Source organism: Saimiri boliviensis, chromosome X (assembly GCF_048565385.1).
Source record: "Saimiri boliviensis isolate mSaiBol1 chromosome X, mSaiBol1.pri, whole genome shotgun sequence".
In the NCBI taxonomy this organism is placed as follows: Eukaryota; Metazoa; Chordata; class Mammalia; order Primates; family Cebidae; genus Saimiri; species Saimiri boliviensis.
In genome coordinates this window covers 103,728,485-103,747,849 of record NC_133470.1, presented here as the reverse complement: position 1 = coordinate 103,747,849, position 19,365 = coordinate 103,728,485, and the positions used below count along the sequence as shown (strand labels likewise).

Genomic DNA, 19,365 nt, shown 5'->3' with positions numbered 1-19,365 from the left:
GGACTATTCTGGCATGCGTTTGAATTTAGGTAGCAAGGCAAGTTAAGAATTTCTATATTAGAATACAAAACCTGTTCTATAAAATACAAAGCAATTCCAAAGTGATACAGGACTTTAGGAAATGAGCAAAAAACTTAGACTCAAGATAGTTATATTCAGAAAACACTTTTTTTTTTTTTTTAAAGAAGTCCTTTCTCATTCTTTTAAAAAATAACTCTAGGAAGTGGCTCATTGTATTCTTAGCTCAATTTCAAATCAAATCATTTATGCAATAGACCTTATAGTACTCTTCCTTAAAATAGGCTGGTGGAGGCTCAAGTTTTAAAAAGAGACCAAATTAAATGACACAGTAGAGTTTTATTAAGGGAAATTATGATGCTGGGTTTGGCAGAGTTCTTCCATTTCATTATTTAGCTAAGTGCTGGCTCATGCTCTATACATGATTTGTTGTGTACTACTAAAAATGATCACAAGGAACTCAGCTATAACATGGTATGAAAACACTAAATAATACCAGAACTGAAAAGAGAGATGAAGAAATTATTTTTAAAAAATGGAGAAAGGACACATAAAACATCAAACTTAGAAAAAAAAAATTGTCTTTTGTCTCATAATCACTAGTCAGACCACCACGTACTATTTCACATGAAAGGAATTCAGAATCTGGGAAGCAAATCTGTTGGAGTGGGATGAGGCCCTAACATAAAGGGAAGAGTTTAAAAACAGTCATGAGACCTAAAGAAGCAGGTTTCCCTGCAAAGTCTCATCCCCCTAGAAAAAAACAGCAATAATGCTAGCAATTCCCAGGCCTTTGGACCCCACCCTTGCTGACCTGCCCAGGCTCACAATGGTGGGCCCAGAGTACCAAGGACTCTGGACTATCCTAGTGGCTAAATAAAATAGCTGCCTCTCTTTTGGAGTCTTAAGGGCATCTTAGTAAGAAGCAATGTAAGTTGGTGTAAGAGCCAAAAGTGTGCGACCAGCAGGTAAGAAAAAGCTACATAGTATATGGCAAATGTTGAGTAGCTGTTATCAAAAATGCTTGGGACAAGAAGTGTTTGGAATTTCTTTTTTTGATTTTGTGACATTTGCATTCTACTTACTGGTTTGAGCATCCCTAAACCAAACACCCAAAACCTGAAGTGCTCCGATGAGCATTTAAGCATCATGGTGGTGTGTTCAAAAAGTTTCTGATTTAGAGCATTTGGAATCTTAAATTCTCAGATTTGGCATGTTCAATCTGCCAACTTCAATTTAAGCTCTCTCATGGAGCTTCTGGTGAAAATCCAAGATCTCCTGGATCCAGTGGCGGCACTTATTGTCACATAGTGATATACCAGGCACTGCTGGGGGCTCTTTCATAAGCTCTCAATGGTCTCTCCACACCATTAGGGGCAAACCTTTCACCCTTTGGCAAATATAACAGTGGACTAAGTCAGACTTTGTTCTGGGGCTTTATTCGTTTTGAATAGAAATTCAAGTTCATTCACATTCTACTCCCTGGTAACCCTCAAAATCAATTACTTCTTTTGAGTCTTCAAAAACTTATTTGCTGAAGTAGGTTTACGCCGCAAGACCCAGAACCAAGCAGTAGATCATGCCACACAGGGATTAACAAAGAGGTCTCCCTTTAATCCTCAGTTATGTATTTATTCTCCATGGCATGACATGCCGTGTCACTTAAATTATTCAATTTGATTTTTACTTTGGGGCAGAGCTGTTGACTAACATTTGATATGTTTTTTTTTTCTTTTATTTAGAAGGGTTGGTTGAGCCTAGATATTAGTAAGTTGCAGAATCCTTGGGGCCAGGGTAAAAGCAGGGGTGGGAGTTATGACTGCTTTTTATGGAAGTCACATTTTTCAGACCTCTCTTAGTGATTTAATAGTTATTTCTTAAAATCATATAAAGAAATGGAAAAAGAAAAGCTATATATTCCTCCCCTTCCCCCTTTAAACAAAAGGAATGGTTTAATGATCTCTTAAAGAAAATGCTTATTTAGCTTTTATGGTTTCATGGTCATGAGGGTTTTGATGTCAAGATTAAGAGAAAATTTTTCTGTTCTATGACAGAGTTACTACTGACAGATTTTACTGGATTTTATTAGTTTCTATGATACAAACACAATAGTTAGTATGTGCCAGGTTCTAAGTTCTCTGCATGTATTAACTTGTTTAAGCCTCAAAATAATCATACTACATGAGTAGTATCATCTTATTTCACAGATAAGTAGGGCCCCAAAGAGATTAAGGGACTCACACAAGGTCTTCCAGTAAACAGCCAAACCAGGATTTGAACCTAGGCAATCTGGCTTCAGAAGAGGTGTTCTTGACTTCCATGATGTATATCTAAATGGCTTCTTTTGAGTAACAGACTATAAGAACCTTGATGATAGCATATAAATCTAATCCTTTTGCCAGAGCTACTAGGCTTAGTACAGTATCTCCATGTACAACATACATTCCACTATGGAGCTGGATGTTTTCTAGTGACAATTTTCAGTTTTCAACATTTATTAACCAAATAAATCAATTTTTATGTTGGAGGGTAATTTAGGATGCAACTATTTGGATACTTGGATCAGATGACATATTGTTTAGTAAAACAATAATGACTTACTGAGCCAGTGGTATGTCTTTACAACTATTCAAGGTGCCATGGGTGAGAATAAAGATATATATATATATATATATATATATATATATATATATATATATATATTATTCATCAACCGTGCTCACAACGAATTCAAAGTCTCAAGAAAACACTGCTGGACGTGGAGAGAAAAAAAGTCACTTGAACAAAACCAGCCAGAAAGCAATTACATATTTCGTCAAAGTTTTAACATTTTGGAAGAACCATATCAAATGTAGCAGAGATGATCAATTCCTATATAAAATAGGACATAATTTGTATAAAAGAGATTTGACACTATTTACATAAGAATGAGGTTTGATTTATTTACTTTTTTGTGGGGTGGTATGACAGAAAGGGAACATCATCTGGACCGAGTACTTCTATATTAACTCAAATGTCAAAATCAGAGGATGGCCAAATAGGAACAGCTCTGGAGTGCAGTTCCCAGCGAGAACAACACAGAGAGTGAGTGATCACCACATTTCCAAATGAGTTTTTACTGCCCACAGACCAGGAGATTCCCGGGTTGAAAAGTGCCTCAAGTTTCCAGCACGGCTGTTTCAGCCGGCGCCACAGAATTCCACACAAAAACTCAAACAAATCTGGGTGGCTGTTTCAACTGGTGGCTGGAAAGACTGGGGTACAGAGCCACCCATTCACCTGAAAAAGAGGTGGCTGAAACAGGGAGCCAGGTGATCTGGCTGAAACATGGAGCCAGGTGATCTGGCTCAGTGGGTCCCACCCCCACAAAGACTAGCAATTTGAAATGTTTTGCAGCAAGCACAGATGGATTCAGGATAGTCCAGCTTGGTAGGGGGAAGGGCGTCTGCCATTACCAAGACAGTCCGCCATTACCGAGGCAGACCTCCATTACCAAGGCAGTTCTAACTGTACCTCTGTCAACAAAACCACAAGGAAGTGTACACAGCAGCTGGGCAGAGCCCATGGCAGCTCAGTGATGTCTCTGCTGGCAGACGGTGACTAGGCTACCTCCTTGCTGGGCAGAGCATCTCTGAAAAAAGGCAGCAGCATGTCAGGAACTTATAAATAAAGCCCCACCTTCCCAGGACAGAGCACCTGGGAAAAGAGGCAGTTACGGATTGTGCTGCGGCAGACTTAAACGTACCTACCCAGCAGCTCTGAATGGAACAACAGAGCTCCCAGTACAACACTTGAGCCCCTATAAGGGACAGCCTCTTTCCTCAAGCAGCTCCTGACCCTGTATATCTGAAGGGGCACCTCCTAAAGGAGAGCTTAGGCTGACATCTGGTGGGTACCCTTCTGGGATGAAGATAACGGAAGAATAAATAGGCAGCCACCCTTACTGTTCTGCAGCCCCCGTGGGTGATCCCCAAGGAAGGAGGGTCTGGAGTGGACCTCCAGCAGTCCTGCAGTAGAGGGGCCTGGCTGTTAGAAGGGCAACTAAGAAACAGAAAGAAATAGCTTCAACATCAGAAAGGACGTCCACTCAGAGACCCCATCCAAAAGTCACCAACTACAAAGACCACAGGTAGATAAATTCATAAAAATGGGAAGAAACCAGCGCAAAAGGATGAGAACACCAAAAAACCAAACGCCTCTCCTCCTCAAAGGGATCACAACTCCTCACCAGCAAGAGAACAAAACTGGATGGTGAATGAGTCTGATGAATTCACAGAAATAGGCTTCAGAAGATGGGTAATAACAAACTTCTCTGAGCTAAAAGAACATGTTCTAACCCAATGTGAAGAAACTAAGAACCTTGAAAAAAGGTTAGATGAAATGCTAACTAGAATAAACAGCTTAGAGAAGAATACAAATGACTTGATGGATATGAAAAACACAGCAAGAGAACTTCACAAAGCACACACAAGTTTCAATACCCAAATCAACCAAACTGAAGAAAGGATATCAGAGATTGAAGATAAACTAAGTGAAATAAAACAAGAAGGCAAGATCAGAGAAAAAAGAACGAAAAGAAATGAACAAAGCCTCCAAGAAATATGGAACTATGTGAAAAGACCTAATCTACATTTGATAGGTATACCAGGATGTGATGGACAGAATGAATCCAATCTGGAAAACACTCTTCAGGTTATTATCCAGGAGAACTTCCTCAACCTAGCAAGGCAGGCCACCATTCAAGTCCAGGAAATACAAAGACCACCACAAAGATATTCCTCAAGAAGAGCAATCCCAAGGCACATGATCAGATTCACCCGGGTTGAAATGAAGGAAAAAATTCTAAGGGCAGCCAGAGAGAAAGGTCAGGTTATCCACAAAGGGAAGCCCATTAGACTCACAGCAGATCTCTCAGGAGAAACCTTACAAGCCAGAAGAGAGTGGGGGTCAATATTCAACATCCTTAAAGAAAAGAACTTTCAACCTAGAATTTCATATTCAGCCAAACTAAGCTTCATAAATGAAGGAGAAATAAAATCCTTTATGGAAAAGCAATTGCTGAAGATTTTGTCACCACCAGGCCTGCCTTATGAGAGCTCCTGAAAGAAGCACTAAACATGGAAAGGAACAACCAGTACCATCCACTCCAAAAACGTACCAAATGGTAAAGACCACTGATACAATGAAGAAAACGCAACAACTAAAGGGCAAAACATCCAGCTAGCATCAAAATGGCAGGATCAAATTCACACATAACAATATTAACCTTAAATGTAAATGGGCTAAATGCCCCAATCTAAAGACACAGACTGGCGAATTGGATAAAAAGTCAAGACCCATTGGGGTGCTGTATTCAGGAAACCCATTTCACATGCAAGGACACACATAGGCTCAAAATAAAGGGATGAAGATTTATCAAGCCAATGGAGAGCAAAAAAAATCAGGAGTTGCAATCCTAGTCTCTGATAAAATAGACTTTAAAACCCAACAAAGATCAAAAGAGACAAAGAAGAGCATTACATAATGGTAAACAATCAATCAGAAACAATCAATTAATGCAACAAGAAGAGTAACTATCCTAAATATATATTCACCCAATACAGGAGCACCCAGATACCTAAAGCAAGTTCTTTTTTTTTTTTTTTTTTTTTTTTTTTGAGACGGAGTTTCGCTCTTGTTACCCAGGCTGGAGTGCAATGGCGTGATCTCGGCTCACCGCAACCTCCGCCTCCTGGGTTCAAGCAATTCTCCTGCCTCAGCCTCCTGAGTAGCTGGGATTACAGGCACGTGCCACCATGCCCAGCTAATTTTTTGTATCTTTAGTAGAGACGGGGTTTCACCATGTTGACCAGGATGGTCTCGATCTCTCGACCTCGTGATCCACCCGCCTCGGCCTCCCAAAGTGCTGGGATTACAGGCTTGAGCCACCGCGCCCGGCTCCTAAAGCAAGTTCTTAATGTCCCATAAATAGACTTAAGACTCCCACACAATAATAGTGGGAGACTTTAACACTCCACTGTCAATATTAGATCAACGAGATAAAAAATTAACAAGGATATCCAGGACTTGACCTCAGATCTGGACCAAGCATACCTAACAGACATCAACAGAACTCTCCACCCCAAATCCACAGAATATTCATTCTTCTCAGCACCATGTCACACTTACTCTAAAATTGGCCACACAATTTGAAGTAAATTACTCCTTAGTAAATGCTAAAAAACAAAAATCATAATGTACAGCCTCTCAGACCACAGTGCAATCAAATTAGAACTCAGACTTAAGAAACTCACTCAGAACCACACAACTTCATGAAAACTGAACTGAATGTTGACTGGATAAACAATGAAATGAAGGCAGAAATAAAGATGTTCTTCAAAACCAACAAGAATGAAGACATAACATACAGAATCTCTGGAACACATTTAAAGCAGTGTCTAGAGTCTGGGAAATTTATAGCAATAAATGCCCACATGAGAAGCAAGGAAGGATCTAAAATCGACACCCTATTATGAAAATTGAAAGGGCTAGAGGAGCAAGATCAAAAAAATTCAAAAGCTAGTAGAAGACAAGAAATAACTAAGATCAGGGCAGAATTGAAGGAGATAGAGACATAAGAAACCCTTTAAAATAATCAATAAATCCAGGAGCTGGATTTTTTTGAAAACATCAACAAAATAGACAGACTGCTAGCCAGATTAATAAAAAAGAAAAGAGAGAAGAATCAAATAGATGCAATATAAAACGATAAAGGGGCCGGGCGTGGTGGCTCGAGCCTGTAATCCCAGCGCTTTGGGAGGCTGAGGCGGGTGGATCACGAGGTCAAGAGATCGAGACCATCCCGGTCAACATGGTGAAACCCCGTCTCTACTAAAAATACAAAAAATTAGCTGGGCATGGTGGCACGTGCCTGTAATCCCAGATACTCAGGAGGCTGAGGCAGGAGAATTGCCTGAACCCAGGAGGCAGAGGTTGCGGTGAGCCGAGATCGCGCCATTGCACTCCAGCCTGGGTAACAAGAGCAAAACTCCGTCTCAAAAAAAAGATAAAGGGATATCACCACCAATTCCACAGAAATACAAATGACCATCAGAGATCACTACAAATAACTCTATGCACATAAACCAGTAAACGTGGAAGAAATGGATAAATTTCTGGACACTTGCACCCTCCCAAGCCTAAAACAGGAAGAAGTTAAAACCCTGAATAAACCAATAACAAGGGCTGAAGCTAAGGCAGCAATTAATAGCCTACCAAACAAAAAAAGTCCAGGTTCAGATGGGTTCACAGCCGAATTGTACCGGACATACAAAGAGAAGCTGGTACCACTCCTTCTAAAACTATTCCCAACAATAAAAAAAAAAAAAAAAAAAAAAAAAAAAAAAAAAAAAAAAAAAGAGGGAATCCTTCCCAAATCATTTTGAGACCGACATCATTCTGATACCAAAACCCAGCAGAGACTCAACAAAAAAAGAAAGTTTTAGGAAAATATCCATCATGAACACAGATGCAAAAATCTTCAGTAAAATACTGGGAAACCGATTACAACAGCACATCAAAAAGCTTATCCATCACGATCAAGTAGGATGCAAGGCTGGTTCAACATACGCAAGTCTATAAACGTAATCCACCACATAAACAGAACCAAAGACAAACACTACATGATTATCTCAATAGATGCAGAGAAGACCTTTGACAAAATTCAACAGCGCTTTATGCTAAAAACTCTCAATAAAATAGGTATTGATGGAACGTACCTCAAAATAACAAAAGCTATTTATGACAAACCCACAGCCAATATCATACTGAATGGGCAAAAACTGGAAGCATTCCCTTTGAAACCTGGCACTAGACAAGGATGCCCTATCTCACCACTCCTATTCAATATAGTATTTGAAGTTCTAGCCAGAGCAATCAGGCAAGAAAAAGAAATAAAGGATATTCAATTAGGGAAGGAGGAAGTCAAATTGTCTCTATTTGCAGATGACATGATTGTATATTTAGAAGACCCCATCGTCTCAGCCCAAAATCTCCTTAAGCTGTAAGCAACTTCAGCAAAGTCTCAGGATACAAAATCAGTGTGCAGAAATCACAAGCATTCCTATACACCAATAACAGACAAACAGAGAGCCAAATCATGAGCAAATTCCCATTCACAATTGCTACAAAGAGAATAAAATACCTAGGAATACAACTAACAAAGGATGTAAAGGACCTTTTCAAGGAGAACTACAAACCACTGCTCAAGGAAATAAGAGAGGACACAAACAGATGGAAAAACATTCCACAGTAATGGTTAGGAAGAATCAATATTGTGAAAATGGCCATATTGCCCAAAGTAATTTATAGATTCAATGCTATCCCCATCAAGCTACCAATGACCTTCTTCACAGAACTGGAAAAACCCACCTTAAACTTCATATGGAACCAAAAGAGAGCCCACATAGCCAAGGCAATCCTAAGTTAAAAGAACAAAGCTGGAGGCACCACGCTACCTGACTTCAGACTATACTACAAGGCTACAGTAATCAAAACAGCATGGTACTGGTACCAAAACAGAGATATAGACCAATGGAATGGAACAGAGGCCTTGGAGGCAATGCTACACATCTACAATCATCTGATCTTCGACAAACCTGACAAAAACAAGCAATGGGCAAAGAATTCCCTGTTTAATAAATGGTGTTGGGAAAACTGGCTAGCAGTGTGCAGAAAGCAGAAACTGAACCCCCTCCTGACACCTTAAACTAAAATTAACTCCAGACGGGTTAAAGACTTAAACATAAATCCTAATACCATAAAAACCCCAGAAGAAAATCTAGGCAAAAACCATTCAGGACATAGGCATAGGCAAGGACTTCATGACTAAAACACCAAAAGCATTGGCAACAAAAGCCAAAATAGACATATGGGATCTAATTAAACTCCAGAGCTTCTGTACAGCAAAAGAAATGATCATTAGAGTGAACCAGCAACCAAGAGAATGGGAAAAAAATTTTGCAATCTACCCATCTGACAAAGGACTAATATCCAGAATCTACAAAGAACGAAGACAGATTTACAAGGAAAAAAAAAAATCCATTCAAAAGTGGATGAAGGATACGAAAAGACACATTTCAAAAGAAGACATAAATAAGGCCAACAAACATATGAAAAAAATGCTCATCATCACTGGTCATGAAAGAAATGCAAATATTGAAATACCATCTCATGTCAGTTAGAATGGTGATCATTGAAAAAAATCTGGAGACAACAGATGCTGGAGAGGATGTAGAGAAATAGCAACACTTTTACACTGCTGGTGGGAGCGTAAATTAGTTCAACCATCATGGAAGATAGTGTGTCGATTCTTCAGGGACCTAGAAATAGAAATTCCATTTGACCCAGCAATCCCTTTACTGGGTATATACCCAAAGGATTACAAATCATTCTATTATAAAGACACATGCACACGTATGTTCGCTGAGGCACTGTTTACAATAGCAAAGCCCAGAACCAACTCAAATGCCCATCAATGATAGACTGGACAAGGTAAATATGGCACATATACGCCATGGAATACTATGCAGCCATAAAAAAAAAAAAAAAAAAAAAACAATGAATTCATGTCCTTTGTAGGGACATGGATGAATCTGGAAACCATCATTCTCAGCAAACTGACACAAGAACAGAAAATCAAACACCGCATATTCTCACTCATAGGTGGGTGTTGAACAATGAGAACACATGGACACAGGTATGGGAGTATCACACACTGGGGTCTATTGGGGGGGCTATAGGAAGGACAGAAGTGGGTGAGGAAGTTGGGGAGGGATAACATGGGGAGAAATGCCAGATACAGGTGACAGGGGGATGTAGGCAGCAAACCACATTGCCATGTATGTACCTATGCAACAATCCTGCATGATCTGCACATGTGCCCCACAACGTAAAGTACAATAAAAAAAAAAAATCAGTCTGAGTTATTGACCCATAATGACAATATATTGATACTCAATTTCCAAGCCTTATAAAATCCTTTAAGACTGACCAAGGTCTTTCTTAATGATAAGGTAACTAGGAGGTACCTTAAAAGATAAGATTTTAGGAGCCAATCTATGTTTTATGATAAAAGTCAGTATGTATGTAGGTAGAAGACTCCTGATTTCCTCCTAAACTTATTAAAACTATTTAAAAAATACTCATTCCTGCCTTCCTCAGGATATATACATTTATCAGGACATCTGCATGCCATACCGGCTATAAGAAGCCTTTGCAGAAAAGTCCTCTTTTCTGCAAAGACTCTTTTCATATACATTGAGACTTTCTACCAAATGACCTGCATTTTCCAAACACCACATTAAAAAATACTACAAGCAGCCTGAAAATAAAAATGCTGGAACAGAACTCTTCACACAGCCTGGATTTCATTTCGTTAATTTAAAATGAGCCTTAAGCCACATTACACAGTGATGGCAGTCAACACACTGCACTGAAGCTAGAAATACATTTCATTTTAGTTTATTTCCCCTCCTAACATACATTTATTGCACCTTTTTTTTTTTCCACAGCCAATAGTATCAAACAAGCAGAAAAGGTCTAGATTTTATCTGTTGCTTGGTAACAGAAGCACCCAATAGAAATAACATAACTATTTCCCAAAATTATGGTAAGAGTGATAGAGAACCCATACTTGCCTTGGGATGTGATGGGTTTTTTTTGTTTGTTTTTTTGAGACAGAGTCTTACTTTGTTGCCAGGCTCCAGGCTGGAGTGCAGTGGCACAATCTCGGCTCACTGCAACCTCCGCCTCCTGGGTTCAAGCAATTCTCCTGCCTCAGCCTCCCGAGTAACTGGGACTACAAGCGCACGCCACCATGCCCAGCTAATTTGTATTTTTAGTAGAGACGGGGTTTCACCATGTTGGCCAGTATGGTTTCGATCTCTTGACCTCATGATCCACCCGCCTTGGTCTCCCAAAGTGCTGGGATTACAGGCTTGAGCCACCGCACCCAGCCGTGAGCAGTTTTTAAACAATTTCCTAGCCAGTTTTGAATTCAATGCATATACACAAAGAAAAGAGGATGAGAAGCTCCTAGTGATTCCTCTAATAATAAAATCTGAAAAGCATAACAAAATATTAATTTGGGTATATTTCTGGAAATGTTGTAGATAAAACTGAAGCTTCATAAATACTTGAAAGTGTGTCTTGTCTTTGTTTTAAATGATTAGACTCAGTTAACACTAGTAAGTCAACATCTTGAAAAGGGCTCTATTTTGTTTTATGAGTATGTAAACTCAATCTATTCAATTTGACATCTCCTGTACTCCTACCATCTTCACCCGTTCCCCACTCACAATGGCTTGAGTCCTATCTTCCTCTCTGCAATTCTAGATTTTAAGATTGTAAGTAAAAAAGAACATTAAGAGTTGCATACATGTCTCCACTTTGCTTCTTAAAAGCTTTTTGTATTGACTGTTTTTTAAATTTGTATTTATAATGATTTTGGGAAGTAGTAAAATAGTTTGTTTAGTACTCTTGTAGGCTCCTCAGTTTCCCACAGGTAATTCTGAGAACAATGTCCAGAAGAATGTAACACAGGAAAGGCACAACTGCGTACTTCCTTTCAACCTGGGAGGCGGGGAGATGCGAAACAAAGGCAAATAGAAATAAAGAGGGAGCAATGAGAATTGTTTTCAAGGCAGGACAGTCATTTAGACATCCCTATGGTGAGGCACTGATTTCTAATTATAGCTTCTGTAGTTTGGAGTGGGGTATAGACATAGTCCCATTATGTCAGTGTTAATTGAAACCATGAGAACGCAGCTCTCTTTGGCATAGGAACTATTAATTTTCATAGTGCATGTAACCACTTGTGCATTTCTGAAAGACCACAACAGACTTCATCCTTCCAGGCAAAACTGCTGCTACAAGCAGGTAAATAAGAAATGTATCATGAAGCATGATAAATAAAGATGGAATAAGTAATACAAAGATGTGTAGTACAAGGGTATTCTTAAACCTTCTGTTACTAATTAAGGGGGCTTTGGGGAAGTTTGAATTGTAAAGCTCAATGGAGTGAGCTAAAATCACTGGCGATTTGGGCCCAGAGAAACCAAAAGCAAGGCAAGTGTACTTCAACTATGAAGTGCCTTTCTCTTGAAGTAACTTAAGCTTGCTGGTGGCTAATGGCCTTGCAAAGGCTCAGTGATAATCACATCATTGCTCAACATTTTAACTGCAACCCTTTTGCTGCAAAAGTAAACTGGAAAAGCAGGGCATCCACTCATAAAGAGAAAGTGGGACCATCTCTATGTATGCAAACAAGACCATGATGCTTTTCATATTTCACTTCAAAGACCTCTTTGTAGGCCAGGCGCAGTGGCTTATGCCTGTAATCCCAGCACGCTGGGAGGCTGGCATGGGAGGATCACTAGAGGCCAGGAATTCAAGACCAGCCTGGGCAACATAGTGAAACCCCCATCTCTTAAAAAAAAAAAAAAAAAAAAAAAAAAAAAAAAAAGAGAGAGAGAGAAAGAGAAAAATTAGCTGGGTGTGGTGGCACGTGCCTGTAGTCCTAGCTACTTGGGAGGCTGAGGCAAGAGGACTGCTTGAGTCCCAGAGGTCAAAGCTGCAGTGAGCTGTGATTGTGCCACTGCACTCCAGCCTGGGTGACCGAGCAAGACTCTGTGTCAAAAAAAAAAAAAAAAAAAAAAAAAAAAGAAGAAGAAAGAAAAGAAAAGAAAGAAAGAAAGGAAAAGAAAAGAAGAAAAGAGAAAAGAAAAAATAAAAGAAAAGGAAAAAAAAATCTCTTTGTAGACGAAGTGGGTGATAAGGTGGCTCTTTTCAATTAGGGAACACATCCCTTACTTTGAAAGGTCTATTTTCAGGCCCAAAGCAATTAGTTTTATTAGGCACCAAAAGAAGAAACATTCATTTCTTGGGTTGTTCTAGATTCACCTGCAAACTATGCTTCTCGGGCAGGAGTTAGTAGGGATGAGAACCCATTTATATATATCCTTATTTGGGTATCCATACTGGTAGAGAATCTCATTTATAAATTAATCAAACGAATTTTTCAACATGTTCATTTTGAAATGTTTTTGATAGCCAAATCCTTTACTGTCTTTCCTATACCACTGTATCTCAAGTTTTTTAACTGGTTGTCATATTACAAAAATTAATGTATTAAATATTTTCTCAGGTATGCAAGTATGCCTTGTGTGCTTGTATATAGATGCATTCAACAGATGGTTGATATTTATAGAATTCTTGATTCAGCACCTTTATAAACTGATTTGGTGCCTATGGTCCTTATTCATTTAGATAATATAACTTAAAGGGTTTGATTTCATGTCAGTCCTTAAGTTTAGAAGCTCGGTGGTGAAGCAAAAACATTATCTTTTTTAGATATTCCCAACTGTGACCACAATACTTAAAGTGGCCACAAAACTTTATTTTCAACTAAACAATTGACTTATGTTTTACTCTATGTAAACTCAGCCATATTGCTCCTATTCACTGTATACCCATAAAACTACACAAGTATCTCTTAGGCTGACATGAGAATACAATGACTATAGAACAGAGATCAAGCCTTAAAAAAAAAAAAAAAAATCGGTAGGGTTATACTTAGAAAGTAAATTTCTCAAGGCCGGCCACAGTGGCTCACCTGAGGTGAGGAGTCGAGACCAGCCTGACCAACCTGGAGAAACCCCATCTCTATTAAAAATACAAAATAGCTGGGTGCAGTGGCACATGCCTATAATCCCAGCTACTTGGGAGGCTGAGGCAGGAGAATTGCTTGAATCCAAGAGACAGAGGTTGTGGAGAGCCGAGATTGCGCCATTGCATTCCAGGCTGGGCAACAAAAGTGAAACTTTGTCTCTAAATAAATAAATAAATAAAGTAACTTTCTCAAAGAATTTAACAATACTAAGGTGGACAGGAAATCTTTTTCTTTCCATTAAGACAAATTCATACCAAAAGCAACATCAGAAAGTTATTATGCCTGTAATCTCAGTGTTTTGGGAAGCTGAGGTCGGAGGATCACTTGAGGCCAGGAGTTCAAGATCAGCCTGAGCAACATAGTACATGACTCTGTCTCTACAAAAAATAAAACACAAAAAAATAACAAAAGTTACGTGATGGCACATGCCTGTGGTTCCAGCTACTCGGGAGGCTGAGGCAGCACGATTGCCGGAGGCCAGGAGATCGAGGCTGCAGTGAGCTATGATCATGCCACTGTGCTCCAGCCTGGGTGAAAGAGCGAGATCCTGCCTCTTTTTAAGAAGAAAGGATAAAGAAAAAGTGATTGTGACTATTTCACATTGGGTCACGTATCTTTATTGCATAAGTAATGGTGTCTGAATCTTACATATCAAAGTCAAGCTTCTTGGTTTCCCACAGTTAATTCTGAGAACAATGTCCAGAAGAATGCAACACAGGGAAGGCCCAATTGCGTACTTCCCCTTACCTGGGAGGTGGGGAGACGTGAAACAAAGGCAAGCCTTTTCTAGCCTTCAATCCTCTAACTGCAATCAATTGCCTCTAAACATTTTGGTTTGGCTACCCTTCCCATCCATGTTTACAGGTTCCAGAATCTCAGAATCTCAGTTCTCCAACCTTGCAAAGTGAGGCTAACACCAAGGCAGGCTTGAGTCAGTGTCTGGCCCTTTTTCTCCAAGTCAGTACTAAACTCAAAGGGGAGAGGGTTAACATAAAGAAAGCACTTTTCAAACACTAGCAAAGAGCTCTTGACTCTCTGCCCCTCTTTTTGGCACGAGTACACACAGACACAAACACACACACGTGCACATGCAGGCACAGATGTTCAAATCACATGGCAGTGTCCTTCTGCCCTTTCAGTGGAGGATGCACATGAGGAATTGGTGAAGGAGGGCAAATGTGCTGGGTGTACCACAATGCAAACATCTTTGATCTGGATTCACTGTGCACTATTTTAGGGACTCTGATATAAGTATGTCCAAGATTAACAATGGTTGCTGGGGTTGGCAGAGGTTCAAGAATCAGATATTATTTCCTTAATTATAACAATCATCTCCCCACCTACCCTCAACTCCACCCTCATATGCCCCAACAAATACTTGCAATTTATGATGAAAATATCAAATAAGGAGTGAATAGAAACATACTAGAAAAAATTGTTTCCTGACAGTTTATGGCCTGGAGATGAGAGAGAGAACAACCAACATAATGTATGCAATCAGTGAACTAATCCTTATTATCACCCAATTCTAACATGAAAAATCCTATGAGCACCTATTTTTCATAATAAACCATTCTTTAGAATCTTTATCTTCACTCTGGTGAACATACGTTTTCTCTGTAACCAGAGTCACCCATGTATCCTGGCCACTCCACGACAGTCACGGTTACTTATTAACAATTAGTGACACCTGGCTGGCGCAGTGGCTCATGCCTATAATCTCAGCATTTTGGGAGGCTGAGGCATACAGATCACCTGAAGTCAGGAGTTCAACACCAACCTGGCCAACATGGTAAAACCCTGTCTCTACTGAAAATACAAAAATTAGCTGGGCGTGGTGGTCATACGTCTGTAATCCTAACTACTAGGGAGGCTGAGGCAGGAGAATCGTCTGAGCCTGGGAGGTGGAGGTTGCAGTGAGCCAAGATCTCACGACTGCACTCAAACCTGGGTGACAGAATGAGACTGCATCTCAAAAAACAATTAGTGACACCTGTTGTCTGTGACTAATTTATTAATAGGCACCTCTTGGTTTAGACAATAAGTGTCCTGTTTGGACAATAAATTATATGGTTGCCGGGCGCGGTGGCTCAAGCCTGTAATCCCAGCACTTTGGGAGGCCGAGGCGGGTGGATCATGAGGTCGAGAGATCGAGACCATCCTGGTCAACATGGTGAAACCCCGTCTCTACTAAAAGTGCAAAAAATTAGCTGGGCATGGTGGCACGTGCCTGTAATCCCAGCTACTCAGGAGGCTGAGGCAGGAGAATTGCCTGAACCCAGGAGGCGGAGGTTGCGGTGAGCCGAGATCGCGCCATTGCACTCCAGCCTGGGTAACAAGGGCGAAACTCCGTCTCAAAAAAAAAAAAAATAAATAAATAATAAATAAATTATATGGTCACCCTACTGTAGATGAACTCTGAGAGGCAATCAGGTGGCTATTTTCATGTCTGTAGTGTTGTCCAGTTTTTATGCTGTCCATTCTTCCAGTCCTCAAAACAACCAAATCGCCTCAGCAGAATCTGCTGTCGCTGTGCATCCAGGCTTTTTAGCACCGGCCTACAATTTGGCTTTCCCTTTGTGGGCCTGAAGTTGACAGCACTATTAGCCTTGAAAAGATCACTTTGCCCCAGTATATTTCTCTTTCTTCCCTGGCACTGACTTTTGGAAAGGCAGAGGTGGTAAGGTCTTAGAGAAGTTTTCAGATTTCATTTGTGGCAGGGGAGTGGCAGTGAAGGAGCAGTGGGAACCCCTTTCCCCTTGAAGTCTTGCTCAGATCCCTACTGTGTGAAGTCAAAGAAAGCAAAGATTCTCTGGTGGAACTGGGAGGTAAAGGCACGGTTGCATGGTCTCACCCACAAAAGACTTCCTTCTCTGTTGCTTCTGCTCATGGAGGCCCTTAGAGCAAGATCCTGCTCAAGAACAGAGTCTATCAGCTGGGCACGGTGGCTCTTGCCTGTAATCCTAGCACTCTGAAAGGCCAAGGCAGATGGATCACTTGAGGACAGGAGTTCGAGACCAGTCTGGCCAACATGGTAAAACCCCATCTCTACTACAAATACAAAAACTTAGCCAGCTACTAGGGAGGCTGAGGAAGGAGAATCGCTTGAGCCCCAGAGGTGGAGGTTGCAGTGAGCTTAGATCCTGCCACTGCACTCTGGCCTGGGCACTAGAGCAAGACATTGTCTCAAAAAAAAAAAAAAAAAAAAAAAAAAAAAAAAAAAGAAGAAGAAGAAGAACAAGAAAATAAAAGAATAGAGTCTATCTAAACCAATTCATTGAATTTACCAATGAGGAAACATTCATTTCATCAGTTCCTGGTCAAATATTACAATTTCACTTTCTGTATTAGTAATCCTACAAATCATGAGCCAACAGCAGTATGGTACACACTAATTGCCATAGAAACCTATCTTCCAAAGAGCTGAGTACACCTCCTAACAAGGAAACACATGTTCATGGTGATTAAATGTTTTTCTAGACTATAACTAGCAGGCTCATAGTCACACAAAACAACCAAATGTGGAGCCTGTGTGTGTATATTTCTTTCTGTAGAAAGGAAGTAGAATAAGAGCTAAAATGGGTACGGCAGCATTAACCCACTTTTAAAATGAAGATTCCTGAGTAAACAGATATTTCCCCTTCTAAGAATAGCTAGAAAAGAAACCACAATAATAATGATAGGTGAAGAGTCTGATCTCAGCATTGCTTAGTAACTCTAAAATGTACATGTATAAGGACAAAGTGTAGGAGAGAAGAGGTAAGAGAGGAAGAAAAGGCTGCTATTGAGCCGACAGAATTCTGGTGATTTATTTTTCTACCTTTCCCAAACGTTCTTTTAACATGAAACAAAACAAAACAAAACAAAAAAACAGAGAAGACAAGAGTGCTTACCACGGAGACCTTGCTCACAACATCTCCAGCAACCGCTAAGCCTTGAGCAAAAGTACGGGCTGCTACAAAGGCACGAGTAACCTGAAGCTTTAATTTGCGAGGGACATCTCCAAAGGGCTTCAGCTGCTCCGTATACTTGCTCACACATTCTAGATACTCATCTGTAAAGTGGTACTGGGAGTTCACCAGGCGGAACATCCGCTCCAGGAGGCGAGCCCAGAAGTCATTCAACATTTCTTCCAGGTTCACATTTCCCACCACGTAGTAACGCTTCAACTCTACGAAGAGATCTTTAAATAGCTCAGAATTTTGCATGTATAAATGGCCATATGTCTTCACAAACATATCATTCAGGGATTTCTCTGCATTTTCAAGTAGTTCTTTGAAGAATTCTAAAAACAAAACCAAAAAAAAAGGAAAAAGAAAAGTTTTCAGTATTTAAATAACTGCTTTTCTAGTAAATTTGTAAACTGAAAAAAAAAACCACACAACTAAACTAGAAAACATGTTTGTATGAACGAAACATTTGTCAATGAAAGGAAAACTATGTCACAAAGTCACTTACATAGATGTCTGAGAGAGGAAAATAAATGAAAATGTAAACCAACAACTTCTCAGGAGTCAGTACAACACTCATTCTCTCATTCTCATTCTCTCTCTCTCTCTCTCTCTCTCTCTCACTGTCATAGGTGGATAAAGAAAAATTGGGGGAAAAAGTGGGCACGTTAAGTCTAAAACATGAGATTTCCTAGAATTTTTTACTTCAGAATATAAGCCAAAGTTAATCATGCCTCCTAATTGTAACCTAAGACCAGGACATGTGTTTTCAAAAGTTGTTATTTTACTTGGGCATAAATTTCTTTTTCATTTCTTCTTTTTACTTATCTATACAATCATGCACTATAGCTGCCTGGAAAATGCTTGAGGCCAAGAAACATACTCAAACTCCCCTACAAGCAAGCAGGTGAGTTTTCTGAATATAAGTTCCTGGGTGTTTCTCTTTGACAGTAGCACAAATTGGGAGTATCCAGTGATCTGGGTTTCTAAAGGATTCATACAATAACATCATGTGACTATTTTCAATGTTCCTTGTGTGTGTGCGCGCACACGAGAGAGAGAAGAATGCATAACGGACTTAATCATAAATATAGTGTATTTCAGATCAACTTTTTGACTACCATATAGCCACAGCCTAAGTATTAGAGATTTTAATCTCTCAACTACAAATGGCAAACTAGTTCACATCTGAAGCTTTCCTCAGGAACTTCAATGAAAAAACAAGCCAACAGTGTATCTATAACATTAATCATTCTTAAAGAATCTCTTGCCTGTTATAAAAATAAACACCTCGTGATATCAAGTTTATAAGCAGGAAATATAACAAATACCAAAGCAAAATATAAGGACCACATCAAATAAGAAACTGCCTCTGAGTAAATATGGAGCAGAAAAGAAAATATGACACCTACTTCAAAGCCAGAATATTGGCGAGCTTAAGAAAATGCAAGTCCTACAAAACCGTTCTCTTCTCACATTGGGTAGGCATTTCCGAGACTGGCCAGCAATTCCAAATAGCTTTTCAAAACTTGGACTGAGGAAGCTGAAGTCTTTGGCAGGGAGATATAAGTGTGAGACTTTCCTGACATGCAAGGAGATTCTATACCTATGCCTCTCAGTCCCTAACTCATCATTTAGTTGTTGCTTTGAGGCCTGAGGCTGAAGTCCACAGTTCCCTCTAGTTCCAGC

General features: G+C 39.8%; 1 protein-coding gene across 1 annotated transcript in view; it reads right to left on the bottom strand.

Annotated features, from left to right (window-relative positions):
- Positions 1-19,365, bottom strand: part of GPC4 (glypican 4) — a 129,943-nt gene that overhangs the window by 13,156 nt on the left and 97,422 nt on the right. The window contains exon 3 of the mRNA XM_039464107.2: positions 17,620-18,011. Within this exon, the coding sequence (XP_039320041.1) occupies positions 17,620-18,011 (392 nt within the window). The remainder of the gene's footprint in view (positions 1-17,619; positions 18,012-19,365) is intronic.